Source organism: Neofelis nebulosa, chromosome 6, assembly GCF_028018385.1.
Source record: "Neofelis nebulosa isolate mNeoNeb1 chromosome 6, mNeoNeb1.pri, whole genome shotgun sequence".
Lineage (NCBI taxonomy): Eukaryota > Metazoa > Chordata > Mammalia > Carnivora > Felidae > Neofelis > Neofelis nebulosa.
The window spans coordinates 127,429,261-127,451,866 of record NC_080787.1 but is presented as its reverse complement, the minus strand read 5'-3'; the positions used below and the strand labels follow the sequence as shown (position 1 = coordinate 127,451,866).

Below are 22,606 nucleotides of genomic sequence, written 5' to 3'. Positions count from 1 at the left end.
TCCATGCCCTTAAGGCCGAGCGTCCTTGGAACCGGCCTCTTCCTGCCTTCCGGTCCTAGGCTTGCCTACTAGCCAACGCCCGGTTCGGCACTAGGGGTCCTACCTTCCCTCTCATGTCCTGGTCCTCAGCCCCCCAGGCCGCATCCTGGCCCCGCCCCCCGGCCTCTCTTCCCCCCGCCTCCCGCTTCCCCACCCTGCCTCCTACTCCCCGCCCTAGCCCCCACTGCCCCGCCCACGCCCGGCTTCCCCGCTCTATCCCGCTGCCCAGTCCACTCCTGGCATCCCCTCCCTGGCTCCGCCTCCCTTCCCAAGGCCCAGTTTCCCCGCCCCAGTCCCGCCTTCCCGCCCTATCCCGCTGCCTGGCCCACTCCTGGTCTCCCCGCCCCCCGGGGCCCCGCCTTCGTGCTCTGGCCCCGCCTCTCCACTCTGTCTCCTCCACTGCTTGCGGGTCCGGCCTCCCCTTGGAGTGTTGGTCCTCTGGTCCGGAAGTGACGTGGGGGTCGGCTTGCAGGCTGGACGCCCTATTCTCAGGGCCGCACCTCGAGGCACCCCCGGGCAGCATGGCTCTCCTCCTTCTGCTCGTCCTCGTCTTCCAGGTCGGGAGTAGGGCTGAGATTAACGCCGCGGATCTGGAGCTGTCTTCGGGTATGTAGCTCTCGGCAGGGCGGCGGCCGGTGGGGGGGGGGGCGCGGCGGAGGGGACCGGACTAAGGAATCTGGAAGCACGCCCCGCGCGGCCGCGTCCTACTTAGCCTCAGACCTCGCACCGGGTTCCCGGTCGCCCCGGAACGTCTTCGCGACCGCCGGGAAGGCCACGCAGGTCTGCGCCGTCCGCGGACTTAAGTTCCCTTTTTCTCTCCTCTTCCGTTGTTGCCGAAATGACAAAACTCGCCTCTCGGTCCTCCAGTTCTTTTAAGTCATTTTCAAATAAGTGAGTTTCCCGATCAACATTTTGTAGACGGTGGCCAGCGCCCATGACTTAAATATTCTTAGGGTGGACCCAAAATCCTTAAGAGAGAATTGTTCTCTCTCCAACTGAGAATCATTAAGTGGCAGTGACTGGCCATCTTACATCTAAGTCTGCAAGTCGTGTAGTGCGTGAATTCAGGAGCCGATTTGTCAGGCTATGCGTCTCTTCACTTAGCTTAGTTCCTCCGAGCATTTTTTTTTTTCCTCCTGCTCGCTGGGATTTCTCCGGAAATAAGTGCTGGGAATACGCTTTCCAAAGCTCGGTGTAATGGTGATTAGGAACTCCAGTGAAATCAGCGAATCTTTCCTGCAACAGGGTTAAACCTAAAATATCAGAAACCCCATCAGTCTTGAGTGTCTGTTCAGTGCCCACAGTTAGCAGCTGCCTGGAAGGGGTCAAGGAGACCCACCCTCCTGCACCGTTGGCCAACTTTGGGTCCGAACCTCTGTGTTATGACTTCCTCTGTGAGCTCCTGTTAGGTGTGCTGTATTCGTATCCAGCTGTCCTTTGGACTGCTCTATAAGAGTCACACAAACAAGCAATTAGTCATTCCTTGGGACAGGTATTGTTCCAGACGTTGTCAATACAAAAATGGGAGTTACTCGGTTTCTATTTTCGAGGATCATGATTAGATAGCTAACAGTAAGTGCTGGGTACACACTGTTAACTTCTCATCCCATCCCGTTTTCACAACAACCATATGAAGTAGGTGCTATTGGCATCTCCATTTATGGATGAGAAATCAAGGCACAAAGAGGCCTGCCCCACTTGTAGAGAGGTCACTGGTACTCAGTAGGGAGCTTGGCAGCTGGGCTCCAGAGTCCAAGTTTTTAACCACTCTGCAAACTGCCATTACCTAGGGCAGCTTCGTTGTCTACAAGGACAGTTGCCATATATTGTGGTAAGAGCCTGGACTTTCACACAAGCTACTGGAAAGCAAGATAGAGGTACCTGACTCTGACGAGGGGACTTAGGGAGGACTTCCCAGAGAAACATCACCCCAGAGTTGGAGCTGGAGCTGGAGGTAGAGAGAGACTTGTGTGTGCAGAGGGAGAAGTGTGAAACAGCATGTTGAATTAGTGGAATACTAAGGGTTATCACTGTAGAATAGGTGTGTGAGGATACAAGGGAAGTTAAGATAGGGAGAGAGGTAGGAACCAGTTAATGAAGTGCATTGTCACGTGTAAGAGACAGCAACATAGCATTGGCTAACCTAGGCAAAAAGAAGAATTTATTGGCGTAGAGAATCCAAGCAACAGTTAGAAAGGCTAGATGCCATCTGGGCCTCAGAGAGCTGAACCAGTCAGTCAAAAGTGCCAAGACACTCTTTTGCTTATTATTGACTCTGGATGTGGATACCTTTTCCTACTTGGCAGGAACCATGGATGTTGACAGCTTTTGGGTTCTGACATCTTGCAGCCTCCACCGTTCTGACAGAATCCCAGGGGAAGGCTGATTTGCCCAACTTGGTTGGGTCAGCCACCAGCTGGCATGGGAAGGACCATGTTACAGAGGCTGGTGGTAGGGGAGTTCCCAGAAGACAAATAATGTTCCTGAAGGGAGTACTGGTGCTGAGCCAACAGAATAATATGCTCACTCACTATACCTTGCTCAAGTTGGTGGGCAGTCACTGGATTTTAAGAAGACAAATGATTTTATGCAGGATCAGTGAAGCCATTTAGAAAGACCGTTCATCTTACACAGTAGGTTGGGGGTAGACCCAAAAGAGGGAGGCCAGTTATGCCGCTGCTTAAGTCGGGAGGAATTGATGAAAAGGGCAGTTTCAATGGAGAAGAGATGACAGCTTGAAAAACATTTAAAAGTCAGAGTCAGCAGGAGCTGGTGTTTGGGTGTGGAAAGAGAGGAAGAGGGTATCTAGGGTTCCTGATGTAGGTGGAGCATTAAACTATGTGCCACGCCTGTCTGAGTATGGCCCCTCCCCAGCCAGGCTATCTTGCTTTCCAGTAGCTTGTGTGAAAGTCCAGGCTCTTACCACAATATATGGCAACTGTCCTTGCAGGCAAGGAAGCTGCCCTAGGTAATGGCAGTTTGCAGAGTGGTTAATTAAGAACTTGGACTCTGGAGCCCAGCTGCCAAGCTCCCTACTGAGCACCAGTGAGCTCTCTACAAGTGGGGCAGACTTCTTTTGTGCCTTGATTTCTCTTCCATAAATGGAGATGCCAATCGCACCCACATCATATGGTTGTCGTGAAAACGGGATGGGATGAGAAGTTAACAACCGTGCCTAGCACTTGCTGTTAGCTGTATAATCATGATCCTCAAAAGCAGAAACCGAGTAACCCCCATTTTGTGTATTCCAACACCTAGAACAATGTGGGCCCCCTTGTGATTACACAATTTGCATATCCTTGAAGCCAGCCCTGGGAGTGTCGCCTGTCTGCTCCCATAGGAACATCTACTCCTATGGCCTTCTATACCCCAGCGTTTTGCAAACACAAGAGCTAGTGACCCCCCCACCCCCACCCAACCCTCCTTTTTTCAGTGCATTTTCAATACATTTGCCTAGATTTTTACAGTGTATTTCTCTAGTTTGTGCTGTGTTCCCTAGGCTTTTAAAGTTAGTTTAAAATGTAAAGTCTCAAAAAAAATAAAAATAAAAAAAAATAAAATAAAATGTAAAGTCTCCAGAGATTAGGAGGAAAACCCATTAGGACAACCTACTTCTGGCTCTTGGCTAGCTTTCTTGGCTCACCAGTGCCTGACACTTAATACACACTCAGTGTGTATCTTATAGCGTTGAGTTTCACTGGTATATTTAGTAGTTCATCTCAGATGAGGGAATCTGGCAGGAACAGGGAGGCAGGCAAGAGAATATAGCCAGTCTCTGCAAAATCTAAGTGGTTGGGAATGTATTGTGTTACAGTTATGGGCTTTTGTTAATATTTCTTAGGGAATGGATAGGGAGAATGAACCATGTGTGCTGTCTAATAATCAGTGGTGTTTTGCTTTTCATACAGTTTTACCTATAAAAGTAGTATATATATTTTGAAGTGAATCAGTGTCTCCCTTCTTAGAGTTTTGTCTTCCACTCTGGGTATTACCTAAAGAGCACACTGTACTTTCGCACAGATATGGGGCTCTTAATTTACCTTCTCCACTGATAAAGTAGAGAAAGCCTCTTTTCTGACTTGAGGATAATGTTCTGGGTGTGCTTGAATTTTTCCTGATTTTCTTTGGATCCTATTTTTACTTATTTCAGAAATTCAGAATACTTATGACAGTGCATTCTAATTATATTTATTGAACAGGCTAATAGTTTTCTTTTTCAGCTTATTCTGAAACATGATCCGTATGGACTTTGAAAGGTCCACAGTTTGGTTCTATATCTAGGAAAACCTCAAGCTATCTAATACAATGTAGCAGCACCTTGTTATTATAGGAACTAGACCAATGCTTTAATGGTTCCATTTTAAGTGGACAGAGAAACAGAAGGAGAATTGAACCAGAATTAAATGAATTCTCGACAGGAAGGAATCCGTTTCCTTACAGTTTTCTTACTACGGGAGTCCCTTTATTTTGGGTTATCCCAACACATAGTAATCAGAATGGTAAATACCCATTCAGTCGTGTCCATTCCAAAGAAATCATTTCCTTTCATACATGGTTCAGATTTCACAGTGGCCGTCATATAATTGTGGTAGTATGATAAATCAGGTAAAACTACTTGAATTAGATGCTTGTGAAGTCATCAGCAAATAATCATCTCCAATTCCAGTTCATATATGGAGGTCATTTTCTTATTTTTTTCAACTATGACAAAAATGATGCTTCAGTAGCTTTTCTTAACTAAAACCAGCAAAACTTTACAGACTGTCTTGCCTTTAAGTAGCTTCTCTAAGCCTTTGTTCTTTCATTGGTAAAAATACGTGTAATAATCTCAACTCCCTCGTACAATGGTTTGTGTGGGTTAACTAAGACAATGCATAATAAAGTGGAGCACATCCGACTCTTGATCTCAGCTCAGGTTTTGATCTCAGGGTCATGGGTTCAAGCCCTGTGTTGGGCTCTGGACTGGGTGTAAAGCCTACCTTAAAAAAAAAAAAAAAAAAAAAAAAAATATATATATATATATATATATATATATAAATATATATATATATATATATATTTATAAATAAATATATATATATAAATATATATATAAATATATATATAAATATATATATAAATATATATATAAATATATATATAAATATATATATATATAAATATATATAATTAAATTTAAAAAATAAAGAAATCAAACTTATCCATTTCAACTATGAGAAATTTAAAATAGGCTCAGCTGCTCACTTGTTCTAGATGAAACTGAATAAATGGGAGCCTGTGTAAAATCCTGCATTTCAGGTCAGAAAGTGGCTGAGCAGATGTTTATTGGATAAGCACTAACTGGGTGGTGGTTTGAGTAAAAGATCTGGGGGGATTTGGGGTAATTATAAATTCAGCACAAGCCACTAGTTGATATGTCCATCTGTTTAAGAAGAAGAGGAAGAATAGTATTTCATTCATGTCTGTCATATTCTGGGTTCCACAGCTTAAGAAAGAGTGAATGCTAAAACCAGATCCGGAAGACACACAGGAAGACGAGCAGACTGCAGAGATATTAAGAGTATTGATCGTATTGATCCAGCTGAGGAACTATTTTGTAGAGAGTAATAATTTTATTATGGACAATAATTATTTTATTATTTGAACCCTTAGCTCTGGCACTTTTTTTCCGAAGGTATAAGAAAGCAACAGAAGCAGAAAACAGACTGTTTTTGTATTTGTTTCACAAAGTGATGGATGATTGAAAGCCTGAAAAGACTGAAATGTTTGAATTAAAAAAATGTATTTTCATGTACAAAACTTTTATGAACACTTGAAACATGTGCAAGAAACATGTGCAAGAATTCTTAAAATGTCTTTATTTTTAAATCTAGAGGTTGCTGCTTGGGCAGCTGGGTGGCTCAGTCGGTTAGGTGTCCGACTTCGGCCCAGGTCCTGATCTCACAGCTCATGGGTTCGAGCCCCGCATCGGGCTCTGTGCTGACAGCTCACAGCCTGAAGCCTGCTTTGGATTCTGTGTCTCCCTCTCTCGCTGCCCCTCCCCCACTCATGCTCGCTCCCTCTCTCTCTCTCTCTCTCTCTCTCCCGGAAATAAATAAGCATTAAAAGAAAATTTAAAAAAAAATCTAGAGGATGCTGTTATTTGCTAAGAGAAAAATTTGAAAGGCATTAAGAAAATAGCCATTTTGGGGTGCCTGGGCGGCTTCATTGGTTGAGGGTCTGATTCTTGATTTCTACTCAGGTTCTGATCCTGGGGTCCTGGGATTGAGCCCCGCATCGGGTTCCATGCTCGGCATGGAGCCTGCTTAAGATTCTGCCTCTCCCTCTGCCCCTTTCCCCTGCTTGTGTGTACTCTCTCTCTCAAAAAAAGGAAAAAATTTAAAAAGAAAAACAAAATAGCTATTTTGTCAGCTCTATACAAGCTTTCAGGAGGTCATCATAATATATTCTGGAAAAGAAATGCATAAGTCTTGATTTGGTATTTTTCACTTTTTTCCCCTGAATTTCTCATGTCATTTTTCAGTTTGCAATGAAAGAAGAACCCTTTGTAAAAACATCTTACATGTGTATAAGACCCCCAGCATGTAAAAACATGCAGGTGGCCCTGCATCTTTCATTTGGGGAAAGTGTTAGAACTTTTCTCTGACAGTTGTTCATTCACAGAAGGGTCTGGATGCTTTCATCTGGAGCATTTGTGTTTGACCTGTAGTGTCAGATGGCGTAGAATCCCCCAAAACAATTTAATTCCCGACCCCTGTATCTTTCTTTATGCTTCTCAGCGTGTCCTTCCCGTAGGGAGGTTGGCAGGCAGATTGTCAAACGGATGTCTTCAGACTGCAGAGCTCTGTTCTGCCTTAGATGTGCCCGTCTTTTATAGTCTTTGCTGCTGTGTTCACATTGGTGAAGAGCTCCTGTGGCTGTCGCTTTTTCAGTCACGGTGCAGATGCTGTTGGTGGTTATGGAATGGGGGGGGGGGCAGGTGCAGCCTGTACTCTGGTTAGCATCCACGCAGAAGAGACCTGGAGATGTCTGTAGTTCCCTGCTTCCCCTCTGCTGCTGTCCCCAGCAATTAGAACAGAGCCGTTCTGGCTTTTGGTCTTCGGTGACATCCCCATTGCCCTGTTTTGTGGCGCTGCTCCCTCACCTGCTGATCTCCGTCAGTTTTTCTGTCCTCCTCTTGCTCTTTTTCCATATCCTGTCTCTCCCAGTTTATCAAGAGGAAACAGTTGATTATAACCAGAACTCTCCCTTCCCCCCCCCCCCCCCCCCCAGCGTGATAAAGAACTGATTCTTCTTTCCTCTGTTTAGTTTTGTTAAATCCCCTAAGAGGCATCCTGGGAAGCAGATTTTAAAACAGCTGAAGTTCATTCTGGGTCGTTTGTAGACACAATGTATCAAATAACTGAATCCATTTCCAAAAACAACCGGAGTCCCAGAAAGCTAGTTGGGCATTTTCCAGAGAGGGAGAAATCCGTAACATTGTTCAATTTTATTAGATACTCTAGTAGGATCTTTCCCTAAACTCTATAGATAATCCTCATGCTGTTTCTCCTCACATTTTTATTGATAGAAGGTAAATTTCTTATGAATAGAAATTTGCTGTAAGCCTTCATTATTTTAATTTGAATGTATAACAGTTTAAACTTTAGGTCACAAAATTCTGAAACAACGAGAAAACTACTCATGGCTGTTTACTGTACGAGTTTGGCAAATAATGACAAAGGCAGATGTGTAATAACCACACAGTTTCTCTTCTGGTAGCATTAAAACCACAGGTTACTTCCGAGTTTCTCCTTTACTATAATGGTAATGCTTGTCTGTTACAATCCATTGGACCCTCCTCCTTCCACTACCTGCCTGTCTTGATTGCTTTGAAAGCTGTGACTTAAGCCCTTGTTCTAGTCTAACCAGGGCAAGCTTCTGCTTAAATTATGGGAAACCCCATTTGATTCACATTAAAAACTAATCTGATATACACATCCACTGTTCTGTGTGGTTTTATAATTATGATTCAGTAACTTCTTAAATATAAATGCACTTTACTTAATACTCTTATATAGGTTGGCTTCTATATGCATGTTTCTCAAATACAGGAATCTCAGTTGGAGTCTATACAATTTAAAAGTCATTCCTATTGGGCATATATATATATATATATTTAAAGAGATTCAAAAGGCAGTGAAGAACTCACTTTTACTGGAAACTGGAGGAAGTCAGGTCCTAGTTACCAGAGGCAGAAAGCTTAGCCACGCTGTGGGCTTTCAGGAACAGGAAAGGGAGTCTGTAGAATAGGAAATGTGCCTGGTGCCCGGCACAACCTGGCGGGGAGGTCTCTGAGCAGTGCTGAAGGTGCCACATGGTTTCTTCTTGCTTCTTAGAGTAAAATGCAGGACTAGAGAGAGTACTCAGGAGAATGACTGTTATATAAGAACCAGAACCTGGTGGTTTGAAAATTCTCAGCCTCTGGAGAGGCAAAAGAGGCGGAAATTAAGAAATGGCTTCTGAGAGAATTTCAGATTCATTATGAGTTTTCTTAGCATCCAGTACCTATCTTAGGTTGAAAATTAGGTGTATATGTGTGGATATTATTTGATATTAATGTTGAACTGAACCTGGGGCGGGGAGTGCCTTGTATTTCCTTCTCAACCACAGATTATACACTGTTTGAGACTAGGTCGTTTCATGAATTAAGGTGCAAGCATATAAAAACATTTCTAAAAACCTAGAAAAAGAAAGCTTCGGTACCCCCTGCTAAGTAGGGTCATGGTTGCTCTACCAAAAAGCAAAAGAAAAGAACCAGGGCTAAATCTGGCAAGGCCAGTGCTTTCTGGCCCACCTGCAAGGAAATTGCTTAGAGAACCAAAGATGATAGGTACCAACAGCTGTCAGCTGTATTTCAGGAAGAGCAAATGGAAAACTTGCAGGTGTCTGATCACAGGCTGCAGAAAGCGCATACGCAGGATAGGTATGTAGTATCTGAATCTGTGAGACATCCTCCCAGCTTCATAATCTCGACCTTTTGGCACAGATTGTCACACTGTTTAATAAGTAATATGGAAGTTAGACATTTTGGCAGTAATCAAAGCTATTCATTGCGGGAGAAGCCATGAAAAATATATTGGAGTATCAAAAAAATTCTGTTTTTAAATTAGTTTTTCCTCCTAAATAATAAAAAAAAAATTACGAGTACCCTACCACTACACCCAGTAGTGAGAACCAAAAATGTCTCCTGACAGTGCCAAATGACCCTCCGGGGACAAAAAAAATCATCTCTTGTTGAAAACCACTGATATCAAGGAAGAAAATAGCCAGAAAACGGGGGGGGGGGGGGGGGGGGAGGAAAGACCTTAGAATTTAATTGCCCATAAGTCTGTATTTTTTACCTAAATAATTCTTGATCCGTGTTCTGCTTTAAAAAGGTAATACAGTGTGAGGGGCGCCTGGGTGGCTTGGTCGGTTGGGCATCTGACTGGCTCAGGTCATGATCTTGGGGTTCGTGGGTTCAAGCCCCACGTCGGGCTCTGTGCTGCCAGCTCAGGGCCTGGAGCCTGCTTTGGATTCTGTGTCTCCCTCTCTCTCTCTGCTCATCCCCTGCTCACACTCTGTCTCTCTATGAAAAATAAATAAAGATTTTAAAAAAAGATAATACAAGTGTGAAATAATTGAAAATTAAAGCAATGCACCAGCTTGGATTTGAATATTGGAATTTTTGCTTTGGGAAAAAATCTAGGAGGTGTTTCCTTTAATAGTAAGGAAATACCTTATATATGTGAAATTAACACCTCACGTGACAGATCAGGAAATCTGAAATGACTAGCAGTATAGCGAAGAAAGAACCCACACTTCCTAATGTCCAGCCCAGGGAGTATTTTTCTTATTGGAGCCCATCCACGTTATACAACCCTAAGTAATCATCATTATCAGCTGGAGTACCTTTAAAAAAAAAAAAAAAAACACTTTAGCTCTCTTTTTTTTTTTTTTTTTATAAGTAGGCTCCATGCTCAACGCAGAGCCCAGTGCAGGGCTTGAACTCATGACCCTGAGATCAAGACCTGAGCTGTTATCAGGAGTTGGACGCTTAATTGACTGGGTCACCCAGGCTCCCCTCTCTTAGAATTTTTGAGGCTGATGATGACTTATGTTTGTAAGCCACTGCACTGACCACATTGCTATTCATTTATTTTAATTGTAATTATATTATGTTTAATGGTTTTCAGATAGGTAGGATTGAATAATCTTAAAATTGAGGTCATATCACCAACTCTGTATCTTCATGTTCGCTCATAAAGAAGGGAAGCGTGGGAGAGAAGGAAGGAGAAAGAAAAGGAGGAAGGGAGGAGATGTATGTGTATGTTTGTTTTCCAAGGGGTGGTAGACAACAGCCGTCTACACTGAGCAGGGGAATACGTGGCTGCTTTTCATAAATAGTAACAAGATGTTAAAGTGACTTCTGCCTGTTCTCTCATGGGACTCCCATGTTAGCAAACCCTTTCTAAAATGGTTTAAAAGAGCAAAAGGGAGAAGAAATATTGGGCGTGTTTTGTGAAAAGCCCTGCACACCCCAGAGAGCAAAATGTTAGTGAAACTCAAGTGGTGGATGGCTCCTTCAGGCCATTATTAGGCTGCTATTCCTGGGCTAGAGACGAGGTGCTGAACGTGTGTAATGATACCGAGTAGAGAGTTGAGAGCCCGGATGGTATTTTAGACTGAAATTGGCCATCGCTTGGGGTAGCCAGCTCTCTAGACGTTGAAGGCAATCTGTGGTATCAAATATAGGAAATGCTAGTGATTAAACGAATTCAGGATTATTATTACAACAGGTAGTGCATCTGTTCATAAAAACTCCCGAAACATGAGAGGAATTTATGGCCTTTACGATACTTGTATTTCCCGTGTATCCCAGGGTTGTTTCAGTAATTTAAACTGAATCAGAACTCTATACATTTTCCAATAAAATTAATTTTTATACATCTCAATTAAATAATTGTATAGTCTGTTCTGGCAAATTCTCCCTTTCTTCAAAATACGTATTCGGCTACCATGGCTCTTTGTGAGGTTTTCTAATGTTAATGTTAGTTTCTTACAATTGCCCATTTTACTTTTTGAATCTCTTACAGTGCCAAAACCAACGAATATTGAAATTAAGGCCTATAACTTTAATACTGTCCTATCTTGGGACTACCCGACCATGTCACAGACCCCTGTTTTTATCGTACAGGTAAAGAACTATGGGTAAGTGTTAACTCTTTTCATCCTTTTTATTCTTCTTTGCCTAGGTCTTTGTACTTTCCATGACTGTGTTTTGCCCCATCATCTTCCTTTCCCATGTGGCAGAACTTCCTAAGCTGCTTGTAGACTTCCAGAAGCTCTAAGGACGCAAATTAGTTATTTTCACAAGACTTCCTGCCTTTTAGTTCTTCTTCCTGTCAAATTCAAGTAGAGGAGTCTCAGCAACTTTCAGAATTTTTTTAAGGCATGACAAATAAAGCTTAGAATTCGTTTTAAAAGTGAGGTCATCTTACTTGCCATAGTGAATGTGTTGTTTAGCAGAAAGATGAGAATTTCAGAACAATTTTAGGAGTTCCTGTTAAGAGTCTTTGTAATGTGTTAGGTTCTGCAATCAAGTAATGATTATCGATGTTAATAGAATCTAGAATTGTTTAAAGACCAGATTTTTTACAATTACATATGGAATGTACTTTGTTCAAGTGTTGTATTTTGAATTGAGCCTCTTTATAGTAAAGGAGTTTATAGGACTTCTAACCAGAGTAAGAGCTTCCTCCTTTGTCTGGCTTCTCCATCCTGTTCTTACTTAGCTCTTTCGACCAGCTACCAGCTCCATGCTGTGAGTGAAAAGCAAAGCACAGACAGAGATGATTGAAGTGTACAGATTAACAAACGTTACCCTTGTTTCTTTACTCGTCTTCATTTTAGGGAGGCAATCTGGGTTGATGCCTGCAATACCTCTCATCATTCTTGTAATATCTTTTCCGCAATTACCGATCCATCACTTTCTCTCTGGGCCAGAATTAAAGCTAGACTTGGACAAAAAGAATCAGCCTATGCAGAGTCCAAAGAATTTATTTTGTGTAAACAAGGTGAGTAGAATTTTGAAATTTGAAAATACTGACACACATCTTCTGTATGTATTTACTTTTATTAGCACTTGTTAAAAATTATCGCAATGCCCAGGAAACCTTTGGAAGAATTTAGGGAGTTTGTATCTTCCTCTTTCCCTGAGCTCCACAAAATAGGGCTGAGAGGTGCCCATCACTTTGCCCCGTCTAAACCATTGCATTTCTACTCCCTGTAAACACGGATCGGTGCTACCCTGCTGGGCTCTGCACCGGCCTCCCCCGCTCCCCTCCTCCAATGCTCCTTGCTCGGTTACACTTACCGAGGCCAGGGGCACCTGCTCTCGTTCTTCCTCCGTGTGCCCAGTCCCCAAGGCCCTTGGGAATTTTATATACCAACTTAATACATTAAGAAATTTTAGATTTCTGCAGTCTCCTCAACCCCAGTGATTGTCAGCCCTTTCTCCTGCCAGCATCACATCCCCATGGCATAGTTATGACTTTAAGCTCCAGAATCTTCAGCACCAATTCCTCTTTTCTGATTGAAATCCTACCTGTAGCTCTCCTACCCTCACTTGAGGGTAAAGAAGTGATTAATCATGTGACTCCTCCCTAGTCTTCTAGGCCCTTGTGCCTTGCCATTCAACTTCTCTCCCTTCTTCAGTTGCCACATGTCTTCCCTTCCACTATGGCCTTGATTCTGCTCCTACGCTTCAGCTGTGCCTACCCAGTCTCTTCCATTGGCCCTTCCTCCACTTACCCTTGAAATAATTTTATTCCCTCGAGTCCATGCCTTTGTCATCTGTGAACTGTGCCCATCTGTATATCAGATTTTTCCCACACAGATTTATCAATGGCACACTATGTGCTAGAAAATATGCCAGGCCCTGAAGATAAAAATAAACCTGCCTGGTACATGGTAAGTGTGCAATAAATATGTGAAGAATAGGTAAATGGCTCACCAGCAAAGTCTCGAGCATCAGGGACACATAATAAATATTTGTCAAGTGAATAAATATCTGGTTTTGATTTTCACTATAAAAATTGAATCTATTTAGCAAACTTTTATAAGAGCCTCATGCCAGACATCTATAGGTGTTGGAGGTACAAAGAGTTTCAGTGAGTGTTCAAAGGTAACTAAAATGCCTTTTCTGAAACATTTTTTAGAGAACAGGTTTCCTTTTTAATCTACCAGAACCAAAGGAAAAGGAAAAATAACAGAGCTTCTATTATGGTAAGGTTTTTTTGTTTTGTTTTGTTTTTTTACCAGAACTCAGGACCAGAGCTCATGACCCAACTGTTTGTTTTCCTTTAGGACTAGAATTTAAACTGCTAAAGAGAAGTTTAGGTTAGATAAGAATACTTCCTGCTTGAGATTAATTAAACATTTATTAAGAACATTCATTTTTTTTAATTATTTTTTAAAAGTGTTTATTTATTTTAGAGAGAACAAGCAGGGGAGGGGCAGAGAGAGAAGGAGACACAGAATTCGAAGCAGGCTCCAGGCTCTGAGCTGTCAGCACAGAGCCTGACATGGGGCTTGAACCCACAGACTGTGAGATACCATGACCTGAGCCAAGATCAGATGCTTAACTGACTGAGCCACCCAGGCGCCCCTTTATTAAGAACATACAGAATATCATCTAGATCTTTGTGGAATGGTTTAAACATGATCCTGCTTTAGAACAACAACAGAAAGACTAGGTTGATTGATTTTGGCAGTTTTATGCAATGTACTATAAAGTTCCAGGGGAATACTAATTCTGCATTTTTTTTTTTGTCCCTGCCCCCCCTCCCCCAACCACAGGGAAAATTGGACCACCTGAACTGGGCATCAGAAACATGGAAAAACACGTCATTATTGACATATTTCACCCTTTAGCTATTATAAGTGGAAGGGAGCCAGTAGCCATATATGGTGAAGAAAATTGTTACTCATTCAAGTACGAGGTGCATCTGAGAATAAATGGAAATGAGGTATGTGTTTCTATTTCGTCTTTTCCAAAATGGCAGGTTTTCTGTTGCTCACGTGAAGTTGTTTCCACATGTGGTGTAACAATAGTAGAATGCTTATGAACATTCAGACAAGACTTACAGATCATAGACCTTACCATAGGTTTTGTTAAGAAACACGACCTAGGGGCGCCTGCGTGGCTCAGTCGGTTGAGCATCTGACTTCGGCTCAGGTCATGATCTCACAGTTTATGAGTTCAAGCCCCACATCAGGCTCTGTGCTGACAGCTCGGAGCCTGGAACCTGCTTCGGATTCTGTGTTTCCTTCTCCCTCTGCCCATCCCCCTCTTGTGCTCTGTCTCTCTCTCTCTCAAAAATAAATAAATAGATGTTAAAAAAAAGAAAAGAAAAGAAACACGACCTAAACGAGTGCTGGTGGAGGGAACTGGCTTGGAGTTCATCACTAGCACTGGTGTCTTTGCCTCACTTAACAGCATGGTTCTGTTTGAGGATCTTAAACCTGTTTATTTCTGCCCTGGCAAAGTGAGGATCATTTTAATCTTTCCCTCCGCATTGGTAGTGATGTAACGTAACATGAAGCTGTGATCGGAAATCATTGTTTTGGAAACAAAAAGTGGCAGTACTGCGGTGGGGATGTACTTGCATTCTGGCACCGGTGTGCAGCCCACGCCTGGACTGGAATTGTGCTAGTCCATCCATTCTCCACGGCACTGCCGCTGCTTTATTTAATAGTGTTTGTCAAGCACATGTTCTGCGTGTTCTAGACAAACCTCCGGTGATGCGCGAAGCAGGGAAACAAAGCAGGGAGGGGGGAGATGGGCAGCAGCGTTGGGGGCGCTTGTGGTCTTCGGTAGGGTGGTTGGAGCAGGGAAGGTGTTACTGCGGCCAGTGCTGGGGAAGGTTAGGAGGTGAGCTCCACGGGCACGTCTGGGGAGAATGTTTCAGGCAGAGAATCTGGCAAAAGCACACTGGGCACGTGAAGAGCAGCGGGACTCAGCAGAGCCCGGGAGCGGATGAGGTCAGAGGTCACTGGGGGGGCCACATCCGGTGGGGCACTGGAAGGATTTGACTTTTATTCTGACTGAGGTGTTGTGCCTCTGGGAAGATTTAAGCGGGAGGAGTGACATCTGACTTAGATTTTTAAAACTTGGCTCTAGATGCTTAGCAGAGTTGTCCTCTTGACGTGCACATCTAACCATAGTACTTCACCGCCTGAAACCCTGTAGCAAATCCCCACCAGCTACACAGTTAAGGCCTGAATTCCCTCTCGTGGAGTGGCCTGCGAGACCCTCGTGATTTGGCCTCTTGCGTCCTTTCCAGCTTTCTGTCTCCCCGTCCCTTCTCACCTGAATTGTATCTGTGCTTTGGCGAACTGCTGTTGTGTTCTTAGTTCCCTGCGGGTGCCGTGCTCTTTACGGAATGCCCTTCTCCGCCCACTCACCTTTGGCAAATTTCTACTCATTTTCCAGTGTTCAGCTGGCATTTCATCTCCCCTTTGAAGTCTTTTCTGACACGGAAGACTGTTTGCTCCTCTGTGGTTTGGATATTCCCAGTTCCATTAACGGTCCCCCTTGCTCTACTCATCACTCACATTTCTTTCGGCTCTGGCGGAAGTTGTTTGAGGTCAGGTACTGCTGTCCTACCTTCGTGTCTTCAGGCCCTACCTGGCACAGGTGGTGCACACACTTTGGCGGAATGAATGGTAAACTGCCAGAGACTGTCTCGGTCCTTTCTGTGTACCACGGCCAAGAGCTGCTACAGTCTTTGCGAAATACCTTTCTTATTCTTCCTACAGATGGGTTTATAGCTCTCCCCACCTGTTTCTAGCACTACTGGAATGGGACTAATGAACGTTTGCTGGTTTAACGATGACCAGTGAACATTCTTGCTATTTGAGTTTTAAAAGTTATGATACCTAAAAAGAACATTTTACTGGAGACATTTCATAATGCTGTATTGAAACAACAAAATTGACTTACTATTTGATATCCACAACGCTATTTTCAGACGTGGTTCAACTTTCATCCCATATATTCTCTTCAGGGGTTTGATCAGGTAAATGTAGGTGATTTTGTTTGTTTTTGCAGAATAAAAGAAGCCACACATTTTCACTGTCGTTTGTTCCCATGCAGACCTTATATAAAACGGATATAGAGGAAGATAATTGCAATGAGACTCAGTGCTATCTAACTGTCCCAGTGTCCTCGTTGGATTCTGAGTACTGTGCTTGGACAAAAGGATTCTCAGAAACATGGCTTGTTACAACTGAACAGTCCAAAGAACTTTGTGTTACCACTTTGGATGGCAAACACATGGAAGGCAAGTTTCTGCTGGTTTTGTCCTAAATACAGGGAGTGATGGGCGAGCTAGGTGTTGAAAAGAGGCAGTTTCAATAAATCTCTGTTCGTTTAAAAATATGCAATGGTTCCATTCCTCAGAGAAGTTCAAAAGTACAAATAAGCTCATTTCTCAGGCATTACAAGATATAAAACGGCCGATTAAAGAAAGCCACATGATGACCTTTTGACCTAGGAAAGAAAGAAATACAACACCTAAAACTCCGTGCACTTCAGGATTACACGTAGAGACAGAAGTCAGCTTAACTATTTCCACATGGCAAGGTGTTATGTACCCATTACAGTGTTCTTTGTGGGGGTGGCAAGTTTAAAAACTGAATAGCAAAAATATTCATTGGCTTATGTGATGTGAACTGGATAAATACTAGAAATTAATATCCAAAAATATTGATAAGTTTATTTAAAAATAAGTTTATTTCATCATACTTTCTTTGTGTGAGGGGGTACATATAATAGAACTTTAGGACTGACATTCTCAAGGGGCACCTACCTTAGCTGAAATTAGGGCCGTTCTTTGCAGTTATGAAATTTAAATGTTCATTACGGGTAATTTATAAAATCTAAAAAGCGAGAAGAAAACAAAATTATCGATAGTTCTATCATCCAAATATTCAGTTACAGTTTGGTGTTTTTTTTCCTCATCCTGTTCTCTTTTTCTACATAGCTGTGATCATATTGTATAGTGTATATAATTTTGTGTACTGCTTTAAGTATTTATTATAAGTATTTTTCCATTTTATTTCACATACTTTATTAATTCTATTTTATAATATCTTCAGACTGTTTTATCATGTAGAACGTGTATTCTATTTAATGTTCCCCAATTTTGGACTTTTAGATTACTTACAGATTTTTTTCTATGATAGATCATGCTTTGATAACTGTCTTTGTGTATATATGTTTTTTTCCAATTGTCAGCCTGTTTTTAGAACATATCTCCTGGGAACAAAAATTTTCTGTTACAAGTACCTTTTTGAAGAATGGGAATCTAGGCTGAAGAACTAGACCAAAGGCCTAAAATTTAATATTGATAACTTTTATTTATTTTTTTTTATTTATTTTTTTTAACATTTATTTATTTTTGAGACAGAGAGAGACAGAGCATGAATGGGAGAGGGGCAGAGAGAGAGGGAGACACAGAATCGGAAGCAGGCTCCAGGCTCTGAGCCATCAGCCCAGAGCCTGACGCGGGGCTCGAACTCACGGACCGCGAGATCATGACCTGAGCCGAAGTCGGACGCTCAACCGACTGAGCCACCCAGGCGCCCCTAATATTGATAACTTTTAGATCATTAGGACAAGGGTTTCACATAGGTGACTGAAAGCAATGCAGTGCATTTTACACTCTCTTGGATTGTGTTGTTTTGAAAAATAAAGTTCTTACTAACACACAAAATTCGAAGTAATGCAGATACCTTAGATTTAGTTTTCAAAAATGTGATTTATAAACTGGCTGGCACGGTGGCCACATGGTGGCACCACTGTGGCTCAGTTTCCCTGCCTGCCTGGACTGTGCTTCTAAACACAGCGCTGATGTTAGTTATGTCATTATCTGATCTTTACTGCCGTAATAACTTTGTTTTTTCCACATCCTATAAAATGTGTTATACAAGCATTCCCTTAGTAGCAATTTCCAGAGTCGCTGTTCCAAAAAGGTAACTTTGAAATCGAAATCAAAGGTAATAAGATGCCGGTAGAGAGGTCAAACACCACCGTGATCTGTAGAGGACTGTTCATTTGAAAGAGAGGACTGTGCAGCTAGAACGCGGAAGATTGTGCTTTGAAAAATAAAAAGCAGCATTAGAGCAGAATACACAGCAGTGATTATAAATGTGCTCTGAAACAAATCTTTCCCATTTTATGTTTCTTTTGCCTTGTTAATGGAGAGAAAACTGTAACTCTGGAAACACCCTATATTCAGGGCATGAAGAAAAACTGTTATAAGGGGCGCCTGGGTGGCTCAGTCGGTTAAGCGTCCGACTTCGGCTCAGGTCATGATCTCTCAGTTTGTGGGTTCAAGCCCCACGTTGGGCTCTGTGCTGACAGCTCAGAGCCTGGAGTCTGTTTCAAGAGCCTGGAGCCTGTTTCAAATTCTGTGTCTCCCTGTCTCTCTGCCCTCCCCCTGCTCACTCTCTGTGTCTGTCTGTCTGTCCGTCTCGCTCCAAAAAAAGTAAACGTGAAAAGAGATTAAAAAATAAAAAAGCAAGAAAACTGTTACGAAAAATCTGTTCTAGCCACTTTGCATCATGAAGGTATGGTGGCAGAAAGTGGAGAATCGCAGAGCTGGAAAGAATCACCTTGGTCTCTAGGACAGGCTCCTGAGTCTTTGGTCACCTCACCTGACTTCTACGGCAAGTGCTCTTTGCAGTCCGGACCATATTAATCACCTGACGGGCAAAGCACTAAGGCTTTATAACTATTTCACAGATACAGCAGCATTCCATCTTAATTCTAATTTGTGATTTTTCCCTTTTTTTTTTAGATTCTGTTTGGGTTCCAGTTGTTGCCGTTCTCTTCCTTTTTGTAGTTCTCGTCGTGGTATTTGTATGTTGTTACACTAAGAAGATTAATCCCTTTAAGAGAAAAACCATCATGTTACCAAAGTCCCTGGTAAAATATTTAAATATTTTTCTTTAATTGTATACACTAACACGTTAACTTGGACCTTTTTGATAGTTGTTTAATTTTTTAAGTAGAATGATGTTCAGCAGCGTATCCCCTATCATCAATCACTCAATCTACCACCCATCCAAAACCCCATAATTTTTACTACACATCGTGTGCTTTCATATATGCACAAAACAAGAACACGATTGGATAAGTCTGTTAAGGAGCTTCAAGAATAGTGGGAGAAAAAGATAAGTATCAGTGAGTGAACAGTGTTCAAACACAGAGCTTTCCACACAGGCCAGCAAGGACTTCATCCACCTTTGGAGGGTGCTGGTTAGTTGTGGCCTTTCTAGAGGCGGTGAGGCTTGAGCAATCTTGATGGAAAGACAGGAGTTTATGCAGGTACTGAGGGACAGTATGTGCCAAAGCCCAGCATCAAGAAAGCATGGCGTTTGAAAATCTCAAAATACAGCAACACTATTGTTATGGTTGGACTGTAGAAGAAAAGGCGGTCACACATGAGACTGGAAGTTTCACATTTTAATGTCTAGTATTTAAAAGCCTTTGTGTGGACGCCTGGATGCCCTGGGTGCAGTTGGTTGAACGTCCCGACTTTGGTTCAGGTCATGATTTCACGGTTCGTGGGTCTGAGCCCTGTGTCGGGCTCCGTGCAGACAGTGTGAAGCCTGCTTGGGATTCTCTGTCTCCCTCTCTCTCTCTGCCCTCCCCTCCTCATGGGAAATAAATAAACAAACATTCAAAAATAAACATGATTTATTTCTCTCAAAAATAAATAAACATTCCAAAAATAAATAAAAGCCTTTATGCAATGAAAAGCCCATTTACAGGTAACAGGATCGTAGCTACTTGGATGGAATATAACAGGAACAATATCCATGATACGCAAAGGAGACTTTTCAATTTGTATTGAAAACACCTTTCTCTCAACAGGAGAGAATTCACGTGTGAATTCTAGTATTTGTCCATACTAAGTAAGTAGTTAAGTAGAACGCAACCTTGCAGTCCACAACTTTACACGCACTAGAGAAGGAAAAATAAACCTGAATATTCAGTACTTCCACTAGTAGGAAACTGGTGTAAAGTGGGAAAAGTAATCCAGCGCTGGTGGGAAGGTAAACATATAATGGGTAGAGAGTGTAGGAGTGTCATAAACGTGCCACAGCCTTTGACTTAGTAATTCTACCTTTAAGAAATTATTATTATTTTTTTTAATGTTTAAAAGGCAGAGAGAGAGACAGAGGGAGAGAATCCCAAGCAGGCTCCTTGCTGTCAGTGCAGAGCCTAACGTGGGGCTCATTCCCATGAACCACGAGATCATGACTTGAGCCAAAAAATCAAGAGTCGGACACTGAACTGACTGAGCCACCCAGGCGCCCCAAGAATTTATTCTTATAAAGCCACTTCATAAATAAAAAGATGTGTAAAAATATTCACTTCAGCACGTTTCATAAATCATAAAAATAGGGAACACTTCAATATCTACGATTAGAGAAATTGCGTTAATCAATCAGGATAGAGGAATCAGGAGGCAGTGAAGATTATAATAAAAATTGTAATTATGAAGGCGAATGGTGAGAATATTCTATAAGTAGGTATTCTCCGGCTATAGATGTAATGTGCATACGTGTGAAGACACATAGAAAAAGCAACATGGACTAGTTGGATGGCGGATGACTTTTTAAAAATTCTAAAAACTTCTTCTTAATCTTAATATAGTATATTTTATTAAAAAGCAAGAAAAGGCAACCACCAGATGCCATTATATTATTACCATAAATATACCATTTGGTGGTATATTTCATTGACCATTATTCTTAGAGCATTTCTTTTTAAGGATGTGCACTTAAATTTAATAATTCATTATGTTTCATCATTTATTTTTCTTCCCTTAGCTCTCTGTGGTGAAAAATGCCTCTTCGGAGACAAAATCTGAATCGAAATGTGTATCACCCATCACCTACCAACCAATTGTCTCAGAAAATGAGAAGATGGTCTGGGAAGAGCAGTTGTCTCCAGCGACGATTTCAGATCTGCCTGCTGAAGACAGTCTGGAAAAAATGGGACACCACGAAGAACTACAAGTGGTGACCCCTGAAGGGACTATTTCTGACATGGCTCCTGATAGCCCTCAGACCCCGATAATGAGAGAGAATTCTGTCCGTTCAAATAGTAACCACTCTGAAACCTGTGTTGTCGCTTTAAACTCCTATCACTCCAGAAATGGTTCCGAGAGTGGCACTGTGGAATCGCAGAGCTTCTCGGACTCAGAATTTCCCCCAAGTAGTAAGCCTGAAATAAAGACCGAGGAACAGGAGTCCGTAATGCTGAGAAACACGACCACCTCCTTTGGTTATGACAAGCCGCACGTATTAGTGGATCTGCTGGTGGATGAAGGCGGTAAGGAATCCTTGATTGGTTACAGACTTACAGCAGATTCCAAAGAGTTTTCCTGAGATCAGAGAAGATGCGCCATCCCGGAAGGATCTACCTTTTTCCCCAGACGGTTTTTCTGCCTCGATTTCATGAAGAGATCATGATTTTAGAAGCCGTTTCTTTGTCGACATTCACCAAATACAGTAGTATCTTGGTTTACATAAAGGGCAAAGAGCCTCTGTGGCACTGTCAGATTTGGCCCGAAAACTGCAGAAGCTGTAAAGAAACAAACCGTTGTCACATAGGAACTTTTCCATCCAGCTTGCATTATCAGCGAACATGCTAAGAATCCTGCTTCCCACGACAGTGGGTGAGATGCTTCAGGTCCTTTCTTATCACTTCCAGTTGTAAACTAGTTTCGTTTTGTTTTGTTTTCCTTTTCTGTGCCCTAGCATGTTATTTGTTTTTGCAAGTCTGTGTCCATAGTATTTTTAAATGCTCACTTTGAGAAGAAATCGTGAAAGTTTTCCAAACGTGAATTCAAAATCTAATTCCAGTCAATAGACTTCATAAAGAATATGTAAATACACACATGTATATATTTTGTATGGAACGTTGTATTTAGATATTTGTAAATAAAGTATGTTTAAAATTCATTTTTGTACTCATTTATTCAAGCACTCAGGCAGTTAACCTGATTTTTTTTTATCCATTTGCTTGTTTCCACGTAGTAAGGCTATAGAATTGTTTCGTAATTATTCATATCTAATCTTCAAAGCAGTCCTAAAATAATCTAATCTTTAAGAATGGTCCTTTTATGTCTATTTCTTTTTTTTTTTTTTAATTTTTTTTTTAGTGTTTGAGAGACAAAGTGCAAGTGGAGGAGGGGCAGAGAGAGGGAGACACAGAATCTGAAGCAGGGCTCCAGGCCCTGAGCTGTCAGCACAGAGCCCAACATGGGGCTCGAACTCACCAACTGCGAGATCATGACCCGGAGCCGAAGTCGGACGCTTAACCAAGTGAACCACCCAGACGCCCCCTACGTCTGTATTTCAATATTTAGCATCCAATGTACAGGACACTGTCCCAAGCTCTTTGGGGAAGAAACAAAAAGGCAGATTTTTTTTGCAGAGTATTAAGATTGAGGGGTCTCTAGCA

The 22,606-nt window shown here is 42.1% G+C and overlaps 1 protein-coding gene across 1 annotated transcript; it reads left to right on the top strand.

Moving 5' to 3' along the window:
• Positions 1-98: 98 nt before the first annotated feature.
• On the top strand, positions 99-22,104 carry IFNGR1 (interferon gamma receptor 1). Its single transcript, XM_058735414.1, has 7 exons — positions 99-645; positions 11,157-11,271; positions 11,974-12,137; positions 13,921-14,090; positions 16,220-16,406; positions 18,927-19,054; positions 20,968-22,104. The coding sequence occupies exons 1-7, from the start codon at positions 114-116 to the stop codon at positions 21,526-21,528; spliced, it is 1,857 nt and encodes a 618-aa protein (XP_058591397.1). The 5' UTR covers positions 99-113; the 3' UTR covers positions 21,529-22,104.
• Positions 22,105-22,606: the final 502 nt, after the last annotated feature.

What these genes read in the sequence shown, in the direction of transcription:
- IFNGR1 (XM_058735414.1), top strand. Translation starts at nt 114, where the DNA reads ATGTCCTGGTCCTCAGCCCCCCAGGCCGCATCCTGGCCCCGCCCCCCG. An exon ending in GGATCTGGAGCTGTCTTCGG is followed by an intron (nt 646 to 11,156) that starts GTATGTAGCTCT and finishes AATCTCTTACAG; the next exon opens with TGCCAAAACCAACGAATATT. An exon ending in GGATGGCAAACACATGGAAG is followed by an intron (nt 16,407 to 18,926) that starts GCAAGTTTCTGC and finishes TTTTTTTTTTAG; the next exon opens with ATTCTGTTTGGGTTCCAGTT.